This window comes from Stegostoma tigrinum, chromosome 22 (assembly GCF_030684315.1).
Source record: "Stegostoma tigrinum isolate sSteTig4 chromosome 22, sSteTig4.hap1, whole genome shotgun sequence".
NCBI classification, from domain to species: domain Eukaryota; kingdom Metazoa; phylum Chordata; class Chondrichthyes; order Orectolobiformes; family Stegostomatidae; genus Stegostoma; species Stegostoma tigrinum.
This window is the reverse complement of record NC_081375.1, coordinates 33,902,410-33,926,945: the sequence shown is the minus strand read 5'-3', so window position 1 is coordinate 33,926,945 and position 24,536 is coordinate 33,902,410. Positions and strand designations below refer to the sequence as shown.

At 38.6% G+C, this 24,536-nt stretch overlaps 1 protein-coding gene across 3 annotated transcripts in view; it reads left to right on the top strand.

The window, feature by feature from the left end:
* The first annotated feature begins 242 nt into the window (after positions 1–242).
* Positions 243–24,536, top strand: part of LOC125463594 (septin-9-like) — a 258,165-nt gene continuing 233,871 nt past the window's right edge. The window contains exon 1 of one of the 3 annotated variants that reach the window (XM_048555035.2): positions 243–453. In XM_048555035.2, coding sequence (XP_048410992.1) covers positions 432–453 — 22 coding nt within the window. In that variant the 5' untranslated portion in view covers positions 243–431. Of the gene's footprint in view, positions 454–5,204; positions 5,260–24,536 lie in introns of those variants that run through there. The other 2 variants (XM_048555034.2, XM_048555038.2) reach the window with 2 other exon arrangements.

Genomic DNA, 24,536 nt, shown 5'->3' with positions numbered 1-24,536 from the left:
GGTGATTTTTTTTACACACAATTAAATGTTGAATTTCTTTTTGAAGTGCTTAAAATGATGTGGAAATAAACATATAGATCTTTCAACTTGTGTTGTTAAATTTCTAACAACTACTAAGAGTTAAAAGAAATTCATGCTGACGAACAAATCAATTCTGTGATTTCCCTGTTTTATTTTGCTTGGTTGGGCAAAGCCAAAGATGTCTAAGTTCATCTGATTAGGAAAGGTGTGTACTAATTAATGGGAGTGTTTCATGAGCAGTTGGACTGTGTGTGCAAGGAAGCTCAAGTCACTGGCTCTTTGAATGAAAGTCTGTGAAACCAGGGCAGCTCTCTGAACCATTAGATATTTTTCAATTATTGAAAACTGTGGACTATTGAAAACTAACCTGCTCCTACAGAGTGCTCTTTCTATGCAAGTAAGAGCTAGTCATGAAGAAATCATCTTTTGCAGGTGAGTCTTTCCAAAAATCTTTGATCTTCATGTACTGGATATTTTGATAGGGGAGATGATCTACTTTAAAACCATCATGTGAGCTTTGGTCAGTTTTTCTGGAAATATAAATGAGTAACAGGAAGTTTCTTCTTGGTTTGTAACTTTGAAAATAATTAAAAAGTGAGCTCATTATTGTGGGATCCATAAACGTAAGTTTAAAAGTAATTTATTTCTACAATATGCAATGAATAGACAAAAAGCTCTGTAAAATGTTAACTAAAATAGGTAATGACTAAACATTCATATCAGTTTTCCGTTTGGTGTTTGATGACTAATTGTAAAGTCTGTCAACATTACCATGCCCATTCCAGTTTGAGCAAGAAGCTTTTTTAAACAACTATGCAGCAGCTGTATAGCAGGACATTGATCTGAGCCAAAATGTATATTTCCATGGTTGTAAATTTGTTTTGTTAAGTAAATAAAGGAAGCAAGATGTCATTTTGGTATTATTAGCAAAAAGCTCTCATTGGTAGAGTTTGACAGATTTGTTCTACTTTGCTTTCTTAAGGCAGTGCATTTTCTGCTTTTCTGTCAACTTTGTTTTTTTTTCTAGTTGCTCAGACAGGATCGGAGCTGTACCCTGCTTGTGCAGTAACATCAGGTTTTTCTCTTAATATAAACATTTAATGCATTCCAGACAGTGTTTCTGGATATGCGTACATAACATGAAACACATTCCCCACTTTCTGTTTCTCTTATTTTAATCAGCTCTTTGGAATAAGGCTGACTGACTACGCATCTGTCTCTGGTAAAAGTTACTACATTTTTCTTTTAAAAACACTTCAAGTGGGCACTACCTATACAACTTTTTTAGATGCTGTGTTTTTTTTTATTTAGCACATTCTGTACACTTGCAACATAAATCTGAAGCATGTCTGGATTTCTTGGCTCGGTAACGTCAGTTTGATAATTATCTAAATTTATTGTGCATGCTGCTTCACCTTTTAGATATATTCAATTGGATATTCCCAAGGTATTATCATCAATTGAGAGAGAGTTTTCTTTTGAGTCTCCTTTGGTTTATGTTGTTCCAATGCATTACTGTTTTAGGCACTCTCTACCATCTCCCCTGCAACCCCTCCCCCCACCCTCCATAAAGAAACCTTCCTGCATTTTTGCAATTGAGTGAATCAAAGTCCTGATTTTTAATAGATATCTTGTTAAATTTTTCAGTAAAACTTCAAGGTCACTATTTTCTTAATGTAAATTTTGTCACCTTGCACTATTTTTAGGTTCTGTCACAAACCATGTACCTTAAAATCACACAGGGACATTTGTATCTATAAATAAAGATTTTTGTTCCACTCGAGTATATCAAATTAAAAGTTATTTTGCAGCATGTCAAACTTATTTTCCCAGTGTAACTTTAAAGGTATTCCAAGAAACCTATTGGCTCTGATATTCTTAATTGTTTGCCAGAAAGACATCAGGCAATTATGATTTCTTTGGCAGCCAGCTACAAATATAAGGCCAGAAGGTTTTATCCCATACACCAAAATTCCTCATCTTGTCTGGTTTCCAGTTTTACGGAGTATAGGATGAAAAATGTATGATATATGTACTGGCAGCATTCAACAGGCTGTTGTGACAAAGTTGCATTTCTGTTACAAAAAGGACCTCACGTTTCCACCTATTTGAAATAATTATCTCAATAATTTATAATTGTGCTTAAGATATTGCATGTCAAAATGTGGAGCCTTCAACAAGGCTAAAATGAAGTCTCTTGAGACCAGACACTATTAATACCTATAGTTTGACATTTTCCAAACTCATTGACTATTGCAGACTCCTAATCGTACACACTCTGAATTATCTGCTGTCTTTTAACACAACAAGCTGTTGAGATGAACTTGATCAGACAAGTCCTCTTTTATCCCATAAATAGTTTCCCCTAAAGAGTTTTACCTACATGTGAGTTAGACTTGATGCAATATTTCTTTATCTGTTTAAACCTATCCCAGGAATTCAGGATACAATTGAAAGGGTCTTCCTATTATTCAACAAGCACTTACAGAATTTAATCATTGATGTATGAAAAACCATGGTATGTCTTTCCATTGCATATACGGCTTGGATATGTGTCAAGTTAATCTTAAACCCAACTTTTATGTAATCCAGCTGTTCTATGAACTGAAAATAGTAAACCTCACATTTGGCACCAGCGTTCCTCAGCTAGGAAAATACAGGGGTGGCTCAGAGTACCACACTTCCCATTTCTGATTTGTTATCTACCTCTATCTCAAACTGGAAAGTAAATCTCTGAGCTGTGATCTCATCCATAGTTGAAGAGCTTGTTGCTAATCACTCCCGTAAAAGAATGACACTACAGTGAGTTGAGGGTGATTTCTGGCATCATAGCACTCTTCCCAGGGAAGAGGAATTGCTTTCATGGCAAAAGAAAATTTAAGGAGCAAGACTTTTTAGTAATCATGCGTTGAAAGTATGTTTCCTGTCTACTACTTCACTGTCTTTATTTTTTAAAAAAAATTGAAATGGATGTTTAATAGGCACACCATCCATTGATTTCAATATTGAAATTTAGCTCATTGTTTCATTTCCCTTTTTGTGCACGATAATAAAACAGGAGCCTAAAATTCTTCATCTTAATAAAAATACCATACGAATATATGTTTTACTTCAATTGGAAATCAAGCATCATCAAACAAAGTCCATTCGTATCAAACGTTTTTTAATTCCAACAATGTCTGAATATCTACATAATTGCTACAGGAGCAGGTCACAGGCCGGGAACTCTGTGGCCTTTGACTCTTCTCGGGTCTCCCCTCAAAGTTTAACAGCGTTGCCAGAAAGGAATGTGTTCTTCGTTAACTGGGAAGAGAGCATCTCAAACAAGTCTAGACACTCAACAGCATTTGAAACAAAGGTCTCAACTTGATTGGCTCCCCATGATCTTACCCCATCATGGGGCACTGTCACTGCAGGATTTACCATTTGATGCAATGCAAAGTTCAATTAGCACTTTCCAAAATCAAAATGTTTTGTCACATGGCAGGACTGAGGAAACAGTTGTGAATGAGTGGAAATAACATGACATCCAAGTCACACACTAAGTTAACATGGATATATATTATTGCTCCTTTATTGTTGGGTAAAATTCCTGGAATATACTATCTAATAGTACTGCAAGGCTACCTTCACCATATGGACTGCCATGATTCAAGGAAGCAGATCACTGCTAATGTAGATTGCCTTTTCATTGATGTTGATCCACATAACACATCACAGTGATTCAGGTTCTTGTTGAAAAAGTTGTCTTTTAAGTTTATTAACAAACACAAACAATTTACACCACTTCATTATAACACACTAAGACACATGGTCTCCATCCTGTTACTAATGTTACTGTACATTTCATAGACATAAGTGCTAGGAGCAGGAGGAGGCAACTCAGCATCCTTTTCTCCCCACCACCCCTCCCAAACCTGCTCTGACCAACATACTGCACTGGCTCCACTGAAAATGCAGTGTGACTGAAGGTCAGGTGGATGCCTTTTATATTCAATGATGTAATGTAACTGTATTGAAGGTACATACCTTTCTGGTCTAGAATCCATGCAGGATACTCTGTCCAGTTTCTTCTCTCTCTAAATAAAACCTTTTCCCTTAAATGTGTCCAGGAATGTATGTGGATACTATCTATGTACATTCAAATAATGCCTTAGTGAATGTGCAACATGGCCAGATTTAGCTTTACACAGTTATCATGGATTTGGTGTAAATTCATTCTGCAGTGTGCAGTCTGTCATCATGGATGTATATTGTTGTTGACTGGCATAATCCTCCAAGTGAATGTGAAGTTGCTAAGTTGAGGGAAGGTGCGGCAAATATTTTTAGATGTGATGCCTAAAATTGTCACTTTTTTCTTAAATTAAGAAGTGAAATATGCAGTGAACAATCCAACAACGAGTGTTGCTTGATTTGGATTTCTCACTAAAATAACGTCAAGCTGAACTGTGAACTGCAAGGATAGGACAGGGACTTGATACCTGTGATCAGTGCTGTGAATGTCTGTGGTCCTCAATTTTTTTCTAAGAAAGTGCTGCATCATTTCCTGGAGTCTGGAAAAATACTAGAGAAGTGTCAAAGACCAAGAAAAACTGTTCCACTCAGAAAATGTCCAGTGCACACCTGAGGAAGTTAGCAGGACAATTCAAGAATTCAGCATGATGAAACAAATCATTGTTTGTCTTGAATCTATTCTTTCCTGTGTACGTTAGGGGGTTGATTACCAAATCCCATAAGGTATTTGACTTGCAAAGCAGTGGACTCGATAATACAGATAATTACTATGCAATGTTTATATTGAGCTGAACGTCAGATCATGGAATTGATTTTATTTTGGGGCGGGGGGGGAAGTTGTAAACATGGGAAAAATATCTGCCAATATCATTAAGTTGGAGACGCCATTGACACAAAAAAAACTTTTAGCCCATTGCATGTGTGCCTGTCAAAAACAGCCAGAGGTAATTCTGCTATAACATGTTTCATTAATGTGAATTAGTTGTAACATGATTGAATACCAGACACCATTTGGATAATGCAAACATTCTCCAGTGCAGGTCAATTTCCCTATATTGCGCTTTTCTGTAGCGTAAGGTCACATGAGCACAATTATCACGTTTATAGGAGAACCACCTGCACTTACCTTTTCAAATCCTAATTTTCAGCACTCAGCATCATGTGCACATCTTAAATACTACCGAACTGTTACGATGGTTTCTGCCTCTACGACTCTTCTAGACGGTGAGTTCCAGATTGTCCACACCCCCGGGGTGTGGAAAAAATATTTCTGACATCCCTTCTAAAGCTCTTGCCTTTACTTTACTCCAAGCCTCCTGATCATTGATTCCTCTACAATGTCTATTGGCCTCATAATTTTATACATCTCAATCCTGCCCTCCCTCAATCTCCTGTGCTCCAAGGAAAACAACACTTTCTGTCCAAATTTTCAGGTATCTGTCCTTTTGAAGTGAAAGCTTTTGGTTTTGACTTCACATACTTGTGAGACATTCATCCACCAGATGAACGCAATGATCTCCAAATATCATACCCATCCCACAGGCCTTGAATATGCCTGTTATCGCTGTATGTGACTAGCAGGCTTAAGCTACAACATGCTTTCAAGGCACAGGTAGGTAATGTGTAGTCATAGATGTCACACTGAGACAGGGTGAGTCGACGACAAGCTCAATAATAATATGTGCTTGGTTTTAGATTTATACAGCACTAAAAATAAACTTTGTTCTAGATTTACTTTGGAGTGGATCCTGAGTTGGACATGAATTCAGAAAGTGAACTTGTGTCTTTAAAAAGGTTTAACATACCTTAAAACACCTTTAACACCTTAAAAAGGTTGGAGACCCCAACTCTAGGTGATTGGGCTATAATGTATAGGTAATGCAATGTCTTGTAGAAGATAGCTCGTGTATTTCATAAAATACTGCACGCTGTCTTGGTCAGTGAGAAAACCCACACTTCATATTATTGACTGCTGTAATAGTTGCACCAGAGACCATCAATTGCTAGCCTGCTGCTACTGTATTGAACTTTCTTCGTTCTTTGAGTTATCCACCAATGGTGTCATTGTTGTTTGTACAGAAAGGTGTGGAGTCAACGATTGTTCCCATAACCCTTCATTTAAGTTAGCTTTGGTGAAATCACATTGTGTACATCTGTGTAGACATCTGCCTGTGAATGTGCCAATCATTGCACCTCGTACCGGACGATATGGCCTCAACTTGAGCCTGTGTACCCTGAAATTAACCTTAACTTTAAGCTGGTTTATTTTGAAAGTCATTTTTCCTAAAGTGAACTTCACACTTTTTAAAACTTCAGTGCCCAAAAGAAGAATAACTTTTGTTACCTGACATTCCTTCAGTTATATGCACTCAGCTTGATCACCATGCCAGATAATAGACTGATGGTGAACTGAGAGGTGAGAAAGGGCACAAGGGATAACCAAGTCCTCATCCTCAGCAAGCCTTCATGGCATAGGCTGTACAGTTAAACCTGTGATGCTGAGAACTTCTAATTCCATGGATCCTCAGAGATGTGAGGGTCCTTGGTCCCTGCCAGTTTTGTTCTGCTGTCACCCAACATGTACAATCCTGCCTCACAGAAGGACAAAATTGTTGTCATTGTTGCATTGTGCTTTGATACATTCAGGTTTTCAGCTATGGCAATGCATTAAAGCAATGAGAAGTAAATATAAGCCTTATGGAATTGGTAGTTCTGATTGTGAAATAAAGTTTTTCAGTATAACGTGAGCCCTGAGATCCAGGGATGATTAATTTGTGAATGATGACAGTGTAAGAGATGTTGATCATCTACATGAGGTCATTAGAGCTTTTGTGGCACTGTTCCTGGGCCCTTTGGAATAGATTGTGGTGAGTGACTTTCCTGACCACATGCTGCTATTCACTTCGGAGAATGAGCCTTGAGCCCACGCCCTACCCCCAGAACCCCTGCAAAGCTCCACCATTAATACCACAAGTGCCAAATCCATCACATTTAGGATCTGCCTCTGCACTGCAGTTTAGTTTTTCATCTTCTAAATTACATTAGAATTTAATGCAGGTGCCTTTTTAAAAGTGCAAGATGCCTTTAAGAATTTGTGGGTCAATTTCAGCAGTTGGTATCTGAACAAAGACGATCTCTCCCTCATGGTGAGAGCAGACACTACCATCAGTATGCTGATGTAGGAAATAGCTTGGGACCAGCTTGATCATATTCTATTGATAAGGTAGGTATGCCAAATGGATTAGCTACCTACCTCATTTGAACCATAGAGAGAGAAAGAAGTCATGATTCATGCCCTCCAGGCCCTCCCAACTCCTTGCACCCAAAAGCTAGAAGTAATTAAATAGGAGATAAACTTCTAATCCTTAACCTACATTGAACCAGCACAATTTTTAGTAACTGATGTAAAATGAAATTTTGTTTATTTGCTTGTTCTACCTTCTATGTTCATAATGCTTCTTCTTACATTCTTTTGGCTAGAGCCTTGTGCAGTTTTGCTTACACAGCTGGAAATGGATTTATGATATGAATACTTTTTTGAATAATATCTAGCACAAACTCTGTAGGATGACATGAGAGTGACAGCCCTTGATGGCAAGGTCATGTGTGACTTAGTGTGAAATCAGGAGGCCCTAGCAAAACTGGAATGAATTGGAACCAGGCTAAGGACCAGAATTCGACCTGCAGTTTGAGAGGGAGACTCTCTGTTGACTGAAGTCATGCTTCACACAAAGGAAGATGATTGCATTTGTTGGAGATTAATCATCTCCGTTTCAGTCTGTCTTTGCAAGAGATTGTTAGGATAATATCCTCAGCCAGAATATCTTCAGCTACTTCATGAGTTCAGAGTGGGAATGTTCACTGAATCAGAATATCCTTTTATTGTCACATGTACTGCATTGTAGAAGTACAGTGAAAAGCTTTTCACAACATCTGCCTCTTGCAGTACCATCCTGGGTACAAGCACCTAGGCATACATCTTGGATACATAAGAGGAATAAAAAGTAGTTGCATTACTTTTACAGTGTTTAAAAATAAGGTGTGCAGCAGAAATCCATCAAGACTCCTCATTCAACAAATTCACAACTTCTATTATTTAGAAGGCCAAGGGCAACAGGTACATGGAAACTTCAGCAGTTGCAAGATCTGCATCAAACTATTCACCAACCTGATATGGAAATATAACTCTTCTCCTGTTACTAGTCGAAGGACTGTAACTCCATCTGGACCTATGCTTGAGTGGGCTTGCAGTAAGTCAAGAAGGCAGATCATCGCACTCCCACTACATTAATGACTTTTTTAAAAAAAATCTGATTTCAAATAATTGAAATGTCTTCCAAAAAATCTATAACATCCATTAAATAGCAAGTTGATCTGAAGTCAAAACATTTTAGTAAATTGCATAGCTGTTAAAATGTACCAATTTATTTTGAGTTAAATCCTCATTTTATTTATGAGGCAGCCAAAATGAATCAGTCCCAAAAGTGTTAATTAAAATAGTAGGCCATTCAGATCCACATGCACGCAATGCCCTGCCATCAAGCCAGACAGCATTGGAGTAATATCTTCAATCTCCACAATCCAGAAATTCAAGGACTAGAATTCACCCTGTAGTTTGAGCTGGAATCAGATGGAGTGGTATTATAATTGATTAAAGGAACCTCAAAGACATGAGGGAGGGGCTGGCCAGAGTTGATTAGAAGGGGAGCCTAGCAGGGAAGATGGTGGAGCAACTATGGCAGGAGTTTCTGGGGGGTAGTTTGGGAGGCACAACAGAAATTCATCCTTGGAAAGAAGAATTAATACAGAGGCTGGAAGGTTGGGATGAGACAACCATGGCTCACGAGGGACGTTTGGGACAGCATTAAAGCAAAAGAGAAAGCTTACAACATGGTGAAAATTAGTGTGAAGCTAGAGAATTGGGAAGACTTTTAAAGACTAACAGATGACAACTAAAATTAACAATAAATGGGGAGAAGTGAAATATGAGGGTAAGCTAGCTAATAATATAAAAGAAGATTGCATGTTTACCTTTTTACATACATTAAAGGTAAGAGAGGGGCAATGGTGGACATTGGACCATTAGAAAATGAGGCTGGATAAGTAGTACTAGGGAACAAATAAATGGTGGATGATCTGAATAGAACATTGAGCAATATAGGCCCTTTGGCCCACTATGCCCATGGCATCCATGATACCATTCTAAAATAATCCCACTGCCTTATCATGGTCCATGATGAAGGTAGAGCAATGGATATGGTGTATATGGATTTTAAAAAGGCATTTGATAAGGTTCCCCATACTTTCTTTCTGAAAGTAAGGAGGCATGGTATTTGTTGAAATTTGGCTGTCTAATAGAAGACAGAGGGTGGTAGTAGATGGAAAGTATTCACCACTGGTCACTGAGCTCCAGGTTGTTCCACAGGGATCTGTTCTGGGACCTCTGCTCTTTGTGATCTTTTATAAAGACTTGGATGAGGAAGTGGAAGGGGTTAGTAAGTTTGCCAATGACACAAAGGTTGGTGGAGTTGTGGACAGTGAGGAGGGCTGTTGTAGGTTGCAACATGACATTGACAGGATGCAGAGCTGGGCAAAGAAGTGGCAGATGGAATTCAACCCAGAAATGTGTGAAGTGATTCATTTTGGAAGGACAAATTTGAATACAGGATTAATGGCAGGATTCTTGGCAGTGTGGAGGAACAGAGAGATCTTTGGGTCCATGTCCATAGATCTCTCAAAGTTGCCACCCAAGTTGGTAGGATTGTCAAGAAGGAGTATTGTGTTGGCTTTCATTGGCAGGGGAATTGAGTCTAAGAGCCGTGAGGTTATGCTGCAGATCTATAAAACCCTGGTTAGACCACATTTGGAATATTGTGCTCAGTTCTAGTCACCTCATTATACATAGGATGTGGAAGCTTTAGAGAGGGTGCAGAGGAGATTTACCAGGATGTTGCCTGGACTAGAGGGCAGGTCTTGTGAGGAAAGGCTGAGGGAGCTAGGGATTCTCTTTTATTGGAGCAAAGAAGGATGAGAGGTGACTTGATAGAGGTTTACAAGATGATGAGAAGCATAAATAGAGTGAATAGTTAGACTTTTTCTCAGGGCAGAAATGACTATTACGAGGGGACATAATTTTAAGGCAATTGGAGGAAAGTATGGGGAGATATCAGAGGTAGGTTCTTTACATAGAGAGTCGTAGGTGCATGGAATGCACTGCCAGTAGAGTTAGATACATAGGGGCATTTAATGCTTCAATGGATGATAGGAAAAATGTAGGCTATGCAGGTTAGTTTTGATCCTGGAGTAGGATAATAGGTTGGCACATCATGGGCTGAAGGGCCTGTACTGTGCTGTATTGTTCTATATCCCTCTGTTCCCTGTCTGTTCATGTACTTGGGTAAATGCCCCTTAAATGTTGCTACTGTATCTGTTTCTGGCACCTTACCCAGCAGCACATTCCATGCACCTCCCACACACTCTATCAAAAAAAACTTGCCTTGTACGTCTCCTTTTAATCTTTCCCCTTCTCATCATAAACCTACCTATAGGTACTCTACATTAGTCTTCACAGTGGAAAGCACCAGTAGCATAGTAGAATTTCGAGTGAGTTAAGGGCTGAGGTAAGTGTAGTGGCCATCATTAAAGAGAATGTGCTGGGGAAATGAAGAAAAGCCTCGATGTGAATAAACCACCCAGATCAGATTGACTATGCTCCAGGATTCTGAAGGAGATAACTGAGGAGATTGATGGCATTGATGATCTTTCTATTTGTCCTCCATTCTGCATGCTCCAGTTCTTTTTGAGTTTATCAGTATAGAATCTCAGCAATAAACCTCACTGATTAAACCATTCATTATCTCCAGCGAATACTTCCTTCGTGAATCATCTCTCTTGGCTCTATAGGAATACCTTCAGTGTCTTACCTCCTTTTATCTCTGATTTATTTGTCTTTTAACTTTTTTTCTTTTCTTTTTGTCAACATCAAATAGTCTGTGCTACTTGTACAAAACTGCTGGCTTTGTGATAACTGCTGTTGTGTTTTAGGATTAGAATCTCACAGGAAAACTACTGATGCCATGAAATTTTAATATTGCAAATTGTTGGGAGGGACATCACCAATCTTTTTAATTTTATGTGGTTGCAGAACTTGTGTTCACTCGTTCTGAGTGTTTCTTGTATTCCAACTGAACATAGCAATGTACCTAGCCTAGAAGGGCTTGTTAGTGTCAGATAAAGCTCCAGTATTGTGTTTTATTTGAATCTTCAGTTGCAATATGTGTGTTTTGAACCACAACTAATTTACTTGACCCATTTTAATTATTGTATTGGAAGAATAGTATCAATGTAGGATAATTAATAACTGTAAAATTTACTTTGAAAATGTAATTGGGTCTACAATTGGGTATTATGGTGGCTTCTTAAAAAGACAGAAATCTCCAGATCCAATTTGCTAAATTTATTTGAGGACATTCACATACAAAGTTCAATCCTTTTATCTTTTTGTCTCAGTCCCTTCCCTCCTTCGTTCCCTGCCTGGCATGGTTCTTATCCTGTTCCTGTTTCTCTGGCAAATTAATGGTGAGCAAAAAGGCAGCATCTTTGTAAATGTCATTGTGCCATCCTGCATATGAAGAGTATTTTTATTATGGTGATACTATGGCTTTAGGATGTGCATTTTGTCCTTAATTTAATGAAGAAATTTGAGACAGAGGGCTGTTTCAAGTCAATGAAGTAAACAGCTTGTGAGGCCTTGGGATTTTTTTTAAATTTTGGCACAATATAAGCAGCCTGAATGGGTAGGGACAAGCTTTTATAGAACCAGGATTTGTTAGTTTAACTTTCAGTATCTGTTGGGGTTCTAAAAGCTATTACATCTCTCCCTCCCTCCCCTACAGCTACAAGCTTGGGTTCCCTTCATGCACCTAGAATTGCATGTGAGAGAATCTATTTTACTGAATTATCCTATGTCAAGGGGGTACTTGTGCTATATTACTATATTGGAACAATTAATTAGTTTGTATATAATTTTGTTCAGCATTCCAATAGTTTCAGTTAAGCTACCATTTTTTTTCTTTTTAAAAAAAATTTAGTCTGTATTTTAATGATAGTATATGAATAAAGTGTGCTTTGCTTCAAGCCTGATGGTATGAACAATCGAACTGCATCCAGAACTTGACTTTAAAATAAGAAAAAAAGGTTAGTGTGTAGGCTATCTCCTCAATATGTTTTGACAGGGCTTGGCCTGGTCCATAACATTATCTAAACTGTTACAAGTTTTTAAGATCAGTTGCCTCTTGGACACATTATAATAGATTATTTTGGGTTCCTTTTATGAAATATTCTACTTAAATGGCTAAAGTGCACCACAAGATTTTTTGGTGAATCACCTGGAAGTTTGAGATTTGCTATCTTTTCATATGGCTCACTCTTGATTGTTGTACACTTCATTTGATATCTCCTGAAGCAAATATTCTTCATTCTTTGTTCACACATAAAGGGAAAATTGGATTTTTTCACGTACATAAACTGAAGTAAATGTTTAATTTAGTTCAGTGATATTTTCCAAACACAATATTTTCTTGCAATTTGTTGGATTAAATTTAATAATGTCATGTTTAAAAGTAAAATGATACTGTTGTACAAGTTTTACCAATGGGCAGGATCAGCGTGGAAGTAAAAATTTGGGATTTCTTAACTTGAAATAAAGTGTGTTATCTACCATGAGCACTACAACGTTTAAGTTACAATATATATACTCAAGTAAAAGTCGATCTCGTGTAAAAGTCGACCCCCTATTTTTGGCCAAAAGGTGTGGAATTTTCCATATGTTTTGTGTAAAAATCAACCCTTGTTTTCATGGTTAACACTTGTGAGTTAAGTTATTATTCTGTACATAAATGTTACAAGAGGAAATATTTGGTGAGACTGTATGAGTTAAATGTCTGATTTTAAAAAAAATGCTAAAATATTAGTTTGGAAAAAACAACAAATGTAGACAAAAGAAAACGCATGGGAAAAAGAAGAATTTGGTGCGGATATTTAAGACACATCCCTCATGGAATACAGTCATATGTCTAGTTTAAATTTTGCAATTTCTTCATCATTTTTGTGTAAAAATGCCTCCAGAAAAAGCAAAACATGTGCAGCAGTGTTTAAACTGAATGTTATTGAAGTTTCAGTGAAGAAAAATAACTGCAGCAGCAAGAGAATTTTGTGTTTTGGAGAAACTTGGGAGAAAGATATATCAAACCAACTTCAGCGACTATCAAAACTAATGTGTGTCAACATAGGTAAACCTAACAAATGCCCACAACTGGAGAAAAAAGTTGCTGAGTGGGTAATTGAAAATGATCAAAATGGAAAATGTTAGCTGCAAAGCATCCAAATCCATGCGTGAAACAAATCAAAGACGGATTGAATTTTGGATTTTAAGGCAATTGCTGGATCATGCACAAGGTTCATGAGGAGTCATGATTTAGTTCTCTGCTGAAGTACTAAGATTGCACAAAAACCGCCTGCTGAACTTGAAGATAAGATATTGCAGTTTCACCAGTTCGTAATCAGAAGTCAGCAGAAGGTAGGCTACAAGCTATCGTGCATCGAAAACATGGATCAAATATCTGTTACTTTCAACATGCCAAAAAAATCGAATTGTGAATCTCTAACTACAGACAACAAAGGTGAAGAGGATCCATACAATGTCGGCACAACATTGTGGGCTGAAGGGCCTGTTCTGTGCTGTACTGTTCTATGTTCTATGTTCTATGTTCATCCTGATGACTATGAAGCTTTATTCGACGCTGAAGCTGTTCAACAGTGTGATTTGGCAGGAATTTAATGAACTTTTGTATTTGTCATGTTTTAATTTAAGATGTTCTAGGTAACTAATTTAAAACCATATTATAGCTCTACTTCGCTGTTCTTGTATATATAAATAAAATCTTCCTAATTTATTTTTGTTTCTCTTGTCTTTGTCTGGTAATTACTGTAATTCATTGTTCTTTTTTCTTTATTCATTTAGAGATCAATTGAGCTTCTGCCTATGATATGGTACTTTGGACTGCAGCATGAATTTCAGCCCCTCAAGAGTAGATCCATGTAATAGTCAACCCCATAAATTTAACCTTTTGAAAACAGTCTAAAAATTTTGACTTTACATGAGTATGTATGGTAATACATGTTGAAATCTTCAAGGATTCAGGATGCATCTCTAACAGTTACCCGAATTCATTACTGAAGCCATTTCTGCAGCCTGACCACCCACTCCTCCCAAATCATTTCATTCCACAATGGAAAATATGTCTTCCAGTGTAACTGCACTTAATGCCTATAGCTAATATACGAAGGTACAATATAGGGATAGCAATATTCTCATGCACTTGGAGAAAAGCTGTGTCCCTGCCTATTTTGTACATTGATTTTCCTACAATTATTCTGGGTAGATCCAACTGTAGACTTTTGTGTTTTCTTTTATTGAACTTCAGTCTCATGATTTTTACTGTGACTGATGTATAGTACAATATCACAAAGTATATTAATCATCACTGGCTGCTAGTTGCATATTCTCCATGGTTACAGGAAAAAAATAGCATTTTTAAACCACGTAAGAACAGAATGTGTTTTCAGAAAAACATCTCCGGTTTCTCAGGGGCATGTGAATGAAAGCCAAATATTTTCAAAATTTGAGGCAGATATTGAACAGCCTGTGAGGAAGGCATTTCACTTGGAGGGTGTTGTGGTAGGAAGCATGTGTTCTCTGCCTGGAATTCCAGTTGTCCACTACATATTAAGTTACACTGTCTAACCGCAAAGTTCTGAAACTTTCTCTTTTAACTTCTCTCTCTTTCTTGTCTCTTGTTCTCTCCTTGGGCTTGATAACAACAGTTGTTCACGCCATGTATGAGTATTTTGTGACATTTGATTACACTTGCACAACCAGTTTCATACGTAGAAAAGTGTGTTTAAGGTATCACAATAGGACAACGGTAAGCACATTTCTGATCCAGCTCATGCATATAGAAGAACTCGAATGTATATGCATGCTGTTTAGCAGCCAGAAATACCTGTAATTCTAAATCAAACTCTTAACTTCAAACGAAGTGGGGATGATTGTGGCAGGAATTTCCTATTGTGAACCGATTTTTACAAACCTGTTTAATGTTTTTGCTTTGAAATACTGCGCTGTCTTTAAGCACAGGGAGTTCTAACCATAAAGGCAAGCCTGAGCGAAGATCTGTTACACAAAAATTGAGACACGAATTGCTGGGTGACTTGTTAATTTTGTAGGCTAATGTAATAAGATTTCTTGATTTCCGGTTAAAGTAGTTTTCTTCAAAAGTTGATACATTTTAGATGAAATTTTTCAAATGTTTGGAATTTGACACAATGATGGCAAAGTTGTAATCCTCCATGTATCATCATTTTGAGGTGTCACTGTTGCAGGATTTTATTTTGGGTAGTTTCTGCATGGACATTTCAGGACAATTTTGTAAAGGCTTCTTGACCCATGAGATCACATCCCAGCAAACCTGATATGGTACTATTCTAGCATCTACTACTGATGTGTTGGACTTGGTATTCAAAGAAAATGATGGGAGTGGAAACGTTTTTAGTGTGAGAAGCTGCTGGGCACCGGCAGCTGGAATGACCAAGAAAACTCCGCACGCTGCTGGCCAAACTCTCTTTGCAGAGAAGGTTCATGTAAATGAATGATGAGTTTTCTCTCAATCTTGTAACCCTTGAAAGGGATTTGTGGCAATGCGGCATTCAGGTCATTTTGAATATGGACAGAAACCAATTTTGAATAATCTCCAGTTGCCTAGTAGCCAGGCTTTCTCTTTTCAATTTTTAGGATGCAAAAATGAGTTATTCTTCCAACTTTTCAAGTAAAAGACGCAATTCCAGTAAGTAGCACAATTTAGGTTTTTGAATTCTACTCTGATAGTTATTTAGTTGTGGTGACTTTGCTCTGTTTTAGGTCTTGCAAAGCCTGAAAAACATTCTCTGTTGGAAAGCTTTATTCTGTGATGTGTCAGAAACTACATCCCAAACCCAACTGCATTCCTTAGCTCTCCACATTGCAGTTAGTGCACAACCGGATCATTACAAAATTGTTGGGCATTCAAGACAGCATTAAGGTCAAGTGACTTGTCCAAGGCATGTGTTTTCTTACTGCTGACATTGCGAGATAGGTGGACTTGTTTAGGGGCTCAAGCCATCACTGGAGCAGGGTAGGGGAAATGCACCAAATAATCAGGTGACTTCATAGTGGAGACAGAAAATGAAAATCTTCAGCAAACTGTAACCAGAACAAAAACTGATCTTGTTTATTATAGTGCAGACATGCTGCTGCACAGAAATTCCATTGGTTGTAGGTGTACAAGTCTGGATATGTGGTGATGTGATTGTTCCACACACAGATAATGGATAAATTGAAACATTATATGGTCTGATCGTCAATTTTTGCTGAAAAGAGGAGGGTTCTCGTCATGTTTGCAACAATCTTTGACTACAGGAAAAAAGGATGCCAATTGGTAAGTCAGCAAAACAGTTCTAACTGGCCCAGGAGTAGCCATGGAGAAAACAACAAATGACTATAGATTCTATGAACTCCTGGATAATTCTGCCTCTCTCCTTAACTTTGGCAACACTCTAATGGTACTGATCACATGTGTTCCTCAGCTGACCAAATGCCTCATCAAGTTACTCCAGCAGAGCTGTGACATTGTCAACTCAACAGAATGAAAAATTGCCCAGGTATGGCCTCTCCCCAAAATAAAATAGTACAGATAGGTTGTAGCCAATTGCCACCCCAGCAATCAAATTTCAATCATCAGTAAAATGACGGTAGGTGTTATTGACAGAGCCACTTGGCACTTACTCAGCAAGAACCTACTCACCAGTGGTGAGTTTGCATTCTTCCAGGAGTACATGCATAGCCCCAGACCTCAATACTGACTTGGTTGATCCATTGATAGAACAGTTGAATTCCAGAAGTGAGGAGCATCGGTGAGTAATTGCCCTTTAATTCTGACTACTTAAGGTAAGATTTGACTGAAATTGGCGTCAAGAAACCCTGGCAAGCTTCAAATCAGCAATGAGGATCAAGGAAAACACACTGGTTGGAGTCATGCCAGTCACAAAAAGAAGATAATTTTAGTTATTTTGAGTCAGTTATGTCAATCATAGGACACTGCAGAATTTTCTCCAGCCAGTTTTCTACAATATCCAGACATTGAGAACGATTGCTTGGAAATTTTCAAATGAAATCATTCAGAAGAGCTATTCACCCAATTGTTCACATTGATCAATGTAAGTTAATGTGACACTTCTTCCTTTATCACCAGAATGTGGAACAGAACAAGATAAGATGCATCATTAAAAAGCTTTGTTGCAATGCATTGCAACAGCAATAGTGTAACTCAACTGTCAAGACAGTAATTCAGTTCAGCGTGTAACCCTGTATTCCATACTTATTCCCTATCTCTACTGTTTTATTTCTAATTCACTCACTCATTATGTGGATGTCACTGGTTGGGTCAGCATTTATTGCCCATCCCTAGTTGTCTTTGAGAAAGTGGTGGTGAACTACTATTATTCATTTGGTGCAGGTGCCCCAGAATGCTGTTAGGGAGGGCATTCCAAGATTTTGTTCCAGTGACTCTGACAGAATGACAATATGTTTCTTTTAAGCACTAGAACATTTGCCGCACATGATAAGGCAATCTGAAGTGTGTAGAACATCCAGTTAGCATATTTGTGTGCATGCATGTCCTGGATTTCCAGAGGCTGTTGAATTCTGAATTAATTCTTGCAGTTGTGGACCAAAATGAAAGGGACATGTGACTATAAGCAATTCAAAAAAGCCTAAACAAGCAAGATTTTGATTTAAAAATATTTGGATTTTTATGTTGTGCAATCTGGCGTTCTAGACTTAAAATCCCATCTAGTTTATTTAACTGCAACTCGTGTAATTACTTTAAAGCTGTGATGATGAACTATGCTTTGGTACAATGGTACATATTTCACTTTGCATGCTGGCACCTTATACAAGTTAAAGGAACTATTTAACTCAACAAATGTGGCTTCTTTTTGATATTCCAATGTTAAAGCCAAAACACACAATATATTAAAATGTGAGGCTGGATGAACACAGCAGGCCAAGCAGCATCCCAGGAGCACAAAAGCTAACGTTTCGGGCCTAGACCCTTCATCAGAGGGTCTGATGAAGGGTGTAGGCTCGAAATGTCAGCTTTTGTGCTCCTGGGATGCTGCTTGGCCTGCTGTGTTCATCCAGCCTCACATTTTATTATCTTGGATTCTCCAGCATCTGCAGTTCCCATTATCACTAACACACAATATATAATGGTCTGGCATTTCCAGGGTTTTTGACAGTGAGCTGTCAGCATTCATCAACATTCTCCATTGTTTCTTTTCATGTGCGCAGTTACAGAATTGAATGCAAATACAGATTTAATGCAGAAAGGCTGAATTTGCAAATGTTATTTATTGCTCTGTCATAAGCATCAATATGGACTATCTTCACACACCCTGCCTTCAGACCCAGCAACCAATTAAGCCGCCTTGTTGTTCAGTAGAGTCTATTGTTTGCATTCACCAGAATTTGTTGTAGCTGCCACAATCAGAAATGCCTGGTTGAGTTTCTCAAGCTTCAGAGCCATTTGTTGAAGCAAAGGACTGTTTCACATTTTTGTGACCATTTTATCGTTATTTAAGGGTTATCTATCGTTGATGCAGCAAATAAAAACACTTGAGGGAATTTACGTTTCTTGAATAGTATTTATGAATAATTTTTGTTAGTAAGAAGTGTCTTTCATAGTTTTTAGACTGTTGGAGATTTATTATTTTGAATTTTATTTTTAAAGATACCTTCTTCACCATAGATTCTGGGTGTGTAGGTAAACAGGGAGGCATGAATTATGCATAGTGTGGCATGAAGAGTATGGAGATAGAATCATACATACTTTAAAGGAAAACTTGTGCTTGACAAATCGATTGGAATTCTTCAAGGATGTAACTGGTAGAGTTGATGGGGGGAGCAAGTGGACTTGGTTTATTTGGACTTTGAGAAGTGTTTTCAACAAATTCCCATGAGATTAATGTGTAAACTCAAAGTGTGTGGGATTGTAGGTAGTGTATTGAAATAGACAGTAAATTGGTTAACAGATAGGAAACAAAAAGTAGGAATAAATAGATCTTTTTCTGAATCACAGGCAATGACCAGATGAGTAGAGATCTGCACTAGGACCCCAACTACACACATGATTATGTTAATGATTTAGTTGAGGGGACTAAGTATAAAAGATCGATTTGCAGCATTGTCGGGGGTGGGGGAAGGGTGAGCTGTGAGGAGGATGCAGAGATGTTGCAGTGTGATTGGGACAGTCTGAGTGGGTAGGCAAATGTTTAGCAATTGCAATATAATGGGATAAAAGGAAGGTTATTCACTTTGGTAGAAAAATAGAAAGGCAGATTATTCATTGGCTGTAAATTGAGAGAGAGAAATGTTCAAGTCCTGGGTGTCCCTTTATACCAGACACCGAGGGTAATTGGGCAGGTGCAGCAGGCAGTAAAGAAGGCAAATTGTGCTAAGAGGATTCAAGGATGCCTTACTGCAATTACACAAGGCATTGTCGCCGCCACACCGAGAATATTGTGTGAAGTTTTGGTCACATTGTGAGAAAGCATGTTCTTGCTGCACTCCCTCTATAGCAAAGGTTTACCGAATTATTAATGGAATGGCAGGACTGACATATGAGGAGAGATTGAGTTGATTAGGAAAGAAAAACAGAAATTGTTGCAGAAACTTGACCGGTTTGGAGACATCTAAAGGGAGAAAGCAGAGTTAACATTTGGGTGCCGTCACTATTCTTCAGAACTGATTGGAAAAAGGAAACCTTGGTGTTTATATGCAGAACGCATGTGTGTGTGCAAAGAATATATCGTAGAGCAGACAAAGCAGTGGATAATGGTGAGCCGGGGGTAAAAGAAGTTGCTAATGGGGACTATTTAGTGGGCGAAAATGGGTTGACTGTGATGAAAGTAGCCCATATGACAACAAGGCCTTTTTCTGTTGATGAACCTTCCTTGCCGCTCGTTGGACACTTTGGCCTCATGAATGCAGTCAATAATGCCACGCAGCTGGAGAGGTTAATGCATAAGAACCCTATTGTCTTCTGTACCTGCAAACCTATATCTCTCTGGAATGGAAAGTACTGTCCAGCTGGGTCAGCGGTGAGTTGTGCAATGCAGTGGTACATGGTCATTGTTAGATGCCAAAGTTTGTAGCCGATCTGGAACTGAGCACTGAACAAATACTATGTACAGTGTCCTTTTGGCAGCTACATTGCAAGTACTGTTGCTCATGCAAAGTCTTCAATGAGGGCCCAGAACTCTGAGAGGAGGTACCTGGAGATTCACTGTATTTTGTAACACTGGCTCTTGGTCCTTTTACTGTTTCTACCAATAAACCCTGTGCTGAGGGTAAGGCCTTCATTTGTCCTCCTGTTTCACTCCCATGTTTGTGATTCATGGGGCTCAGCTCTTCACCTGCAAGTGCTGTGCCTCAGTTCTACTGGAACCCCAATCAAACAGGGCTCTCCTCATGCCACCTGCTACCTTCTCTTGTGTTTGTGTTGGACTCCAAATTGTACTTGCCCTTTCCTTTATGCCCCCATTAGGTCAGATGGGTGACAACACCCTGAATGACCCAGATTCTTGCTGCTTACTTGAAAACCCGTACTGATCTAATGGTAGATAACAAAGTGTGGAGCTGGATGAACACAGCTGGCCAAGCAGCATCTCAGGAGCACAAAAGCTGACGTTTTGGGCCTAGACCCTTCTTCAGAGACCTGAGATGCTGCTTGGCCTGCTGTGTTCATCCAGCTCCACACTTTGTTATCTTGGATTCTCCAGCATCCGCAGTTCCCATTATCACTGATCTGATGGTACATGTCTCCGGATGGAGTAAGCCTCCCTCTGCACCATTCACCCTCTCATTGGACCCTGAAGTGGTAGTGCCTGGATATCTGCTACATGTCCACGTCCACGTCCACGTCCACGTCCACGTCCACGTCCACGTCCACGTCCACGTCCACGTCCACGTCCACGTCCACGTCCACGTCCACGTCCACGTCCACGTCCACGTCCACGTCCACGTCCACGTCCACGTCCACGTCCACGTCCACGTCCACGTCAACATCAGGCCCTAGATTCAGCTCAACTGCCCTTGTTAAAACTTATAGATGCATTCAGCAGGATCTGAAACATCAGTTCCTTAATTCCAGAATGTATTTGTGTATAAAGTTAAGGACATTTTAAAACATCATCCAAATGTGGACATGTCACAATGTTTAAATAAAACCTTAGTGTGCAGAAACTCTAATTTGGTCTGCCCATTTTTTTTAAAAATCAAACCCCATCTCCCAGGAGGGTCACAAATGAGTTGACATTTTAAATATTTGCTTTTCTGTTGCCAACAAACACAAAAAAATGCCATCTCTGGCCCAGTTTTTTTTTTATCGCCACATCCAAGATGAGAAAAAGGAGCAAAGAGAGTGGAAGAACAGGATAATAGACAAGCAAGATGACATCGCACGCTACAAACTTACTGTTAACCGAACCACTGCTTGAAAATGATCCAATGATAATTTCTCAGTACTAAATTCATTTTCAACAAAAGATCATGAATTAAAATCCACAGGGCTATTTACTTGATTATGCTGTACATGGGACACACATTTTCTTGACTGTTGAAACTATTCTTTAGATCAAAGGATCAAACGTTCAATAACATCCATACATCCTTGTATGTTTGAATCAAATGTGCATAGAACACCCTGAGTCTGTGTATGTTGTCTGACCCATCTCTAAAGATGGCTCACTTTCTTAACAAAGTAGACAACAATTTTATTCTTAGTCATACTTGTCTGGTGCCAAACACCTATGGCAAGAGGACTGCTCCTGGATCCAGAAGAGTTAGGTAATAAAACCATTCTTCCTTGATGCCAAAAAAAATCTCAGTGGCAATATTTCTAACATGAATCTAAGCTGATAAAATAAACTGGGTTCATTACTAAAACCTACTGTTGGGGAAACAGCAGAAACTGCTAAAAGTTTTTATTATGAGCTCGAATGATTTTTATAAGCACACAGCCAGACCCCATATTTCCGACGAAATCAAGAAAAACATTTTGAATACGGCATGAAGCCATATATGAGCACTTATGAATAAATATGAAAAATGTGGAATTTTTGTACACTGAGGTATTGGAAAAAAAATTTTACCATCTCACTGATTTTTTTTCCCCCAATTATATTGAAATGAATTTTTCTTGAGTGTTGGTCTTTTATTTTAGTTTTATTAAAACATTAGCGTTAATGCTTCTTTATAGCTTCCAATACACAGCTAAAACAAAGAATTTCCATTCATGTGGCACTTGTCACAACTTCCAAGGTGTCCCAAAGCTTTTTAAAGCTCATTTCAGTATTTCTAAAAGTGATCACAATTTCTCTCACAGATGTTGATCAATAGGACTCCTAGAATATATTTTGCTCTTATCAAAACAGTGCCATTGGGCCTTTTACACTCACTATTCTCTTGGTATAGTACAGTGGAGTGTCAACCTTGGCTACAGATTCTGGACTCTGCATTACAATATTAACCCATTTGTGTTTTATTAGCACTAATTCAGGGATTGACAGCCAACCCTGTCAGAACAGAGACCATAAATTCTCCATTTTCTTCAAGTTGAAGATGAAGAAAATCATCTGCCAAGCTGAGTTTGTCCTTGAATCCAAACATTTTCGGATGTCTCACATTTAAAGAAAGATTGAGTTACTTATTCAAAATGGATTAAGGTAATGAGAGCTGCCAACTTACCCTATAAATAGCATTTTTTAAAAGATATTCAGACGAGCCTTTTTTTGATCATCACAAGGTCCTGTATAAACCATTGTCCAGACAATAGGCCATTAGATGCAAAGAGTTTGAGAGAAAATACCCTTTTACCATGTCCTGTAAATCTTTGTGCTGAAAGCATAATAAGCTTTATTACCAACAATGGCCCAATTTTTCGGGATTTTTTTTTGTAAATAACCTTTACAAAATCTTTTCAAAGCAAAACCCTAAACATTGTTTTCCTTTAAGATATATGAAGTTACTGCAGATTTGTAAGGGTTTAACCTAGGCAGTTGAATTTAAAATCATCCAATTCTTAAAGTGGTTATAAATATATACTGTCAATTTTTAACAGCTTAGCACTTGCTTCTCCAGACCTTTTATTCAACTTTGTCTTTACAATAATGTTGCCACCATCGTCCACGGTCACCATCCTCCTTTACTGTTCATTATGCACGCTGGCATCTCCTAAGCACCAGCATCACCAAATCACCCTGGTTACTTTTTTCGGACCAGTTCTCTCACTTTCAGCCTTCCAGGAGCTCATTTTAGAGAACAGGGACACTTTGTGCTCCTATGTTTCTGCCAAGTCACTATGCACACAGAGACACCATGCATCTCCACATCTACACTTGATATATCCAATTGCTCTTTACTTACTTTCCAAGCTCTCTCTCACTTTGTGTGCATATTTGGAGGCTGCCAATCTGTGATTTACATTTGTCTTCTTGCCACATTTCTCTCTGTCTGTGCTTTGTCAGACTTCAGAGCACCTGTGGTCAATGGGGTGGGCAGTTTTGCAGAGTGGCACCTTGCTGTGCATTGTATTTCCCTGGGACAATGCACTAACACTGTTTGCTCTCTCAGTCCGTGCCACCAGAGTCTGCTGATGTGATATCGTTTTCATCAGTTAGCAGGAAAACGCTCAACTCCTTTCCACTGTCCCTCTGGGCACCTGTGGGTGAACAGAGGAGCTAATGTGCCTTTCTGGGCTATTTCCTTGGGGGCAACCATTCAGGATGACATTCCTGCCTTGTCCCATCTGAAATGTTGTGTGTTTGGCTTTCATTTTTCATTTTTGTTTCCTGGGATGTGGGCATTCCTTTCGAGTCCAGCATTTGTCGCTCTCTCCTCATTGGCCTTGAACAGATTTAATCCTGTAGGCTACTGTAGGTTAGCCGTTAATTTCTGTGGGTCTGAAGTCACAAGTAGGCCAACCAAGTAAAGGCAGCACATTTCCTTCCTTTTAAAACGTCATTTGTGAACCAAATGGGTTTTCACAACATCAACAGCGATTTAGTTGGTTACCACTAGATCAAGTTCTAATTCCAACCTGAACTGAATTCAAATTTCTCCAACTGTCATAGTGGGATTTGAAACCTAGAACACTAGTCCAATTCTTTGGATTACTGCTACCCACTACTTCCAGATTAAATATTATTTAAAATAATTGAGTATGTTGTCAACAGTGAATGTCACAAAGTCCGAAAAGCAGTGAGAACGTTTTCCTTCTCCTGTGCACTCTTCCAGGACACAGGCAGCAGGGAGGCTAGTTGCATAGCTAACATAGTATAATGTGGAG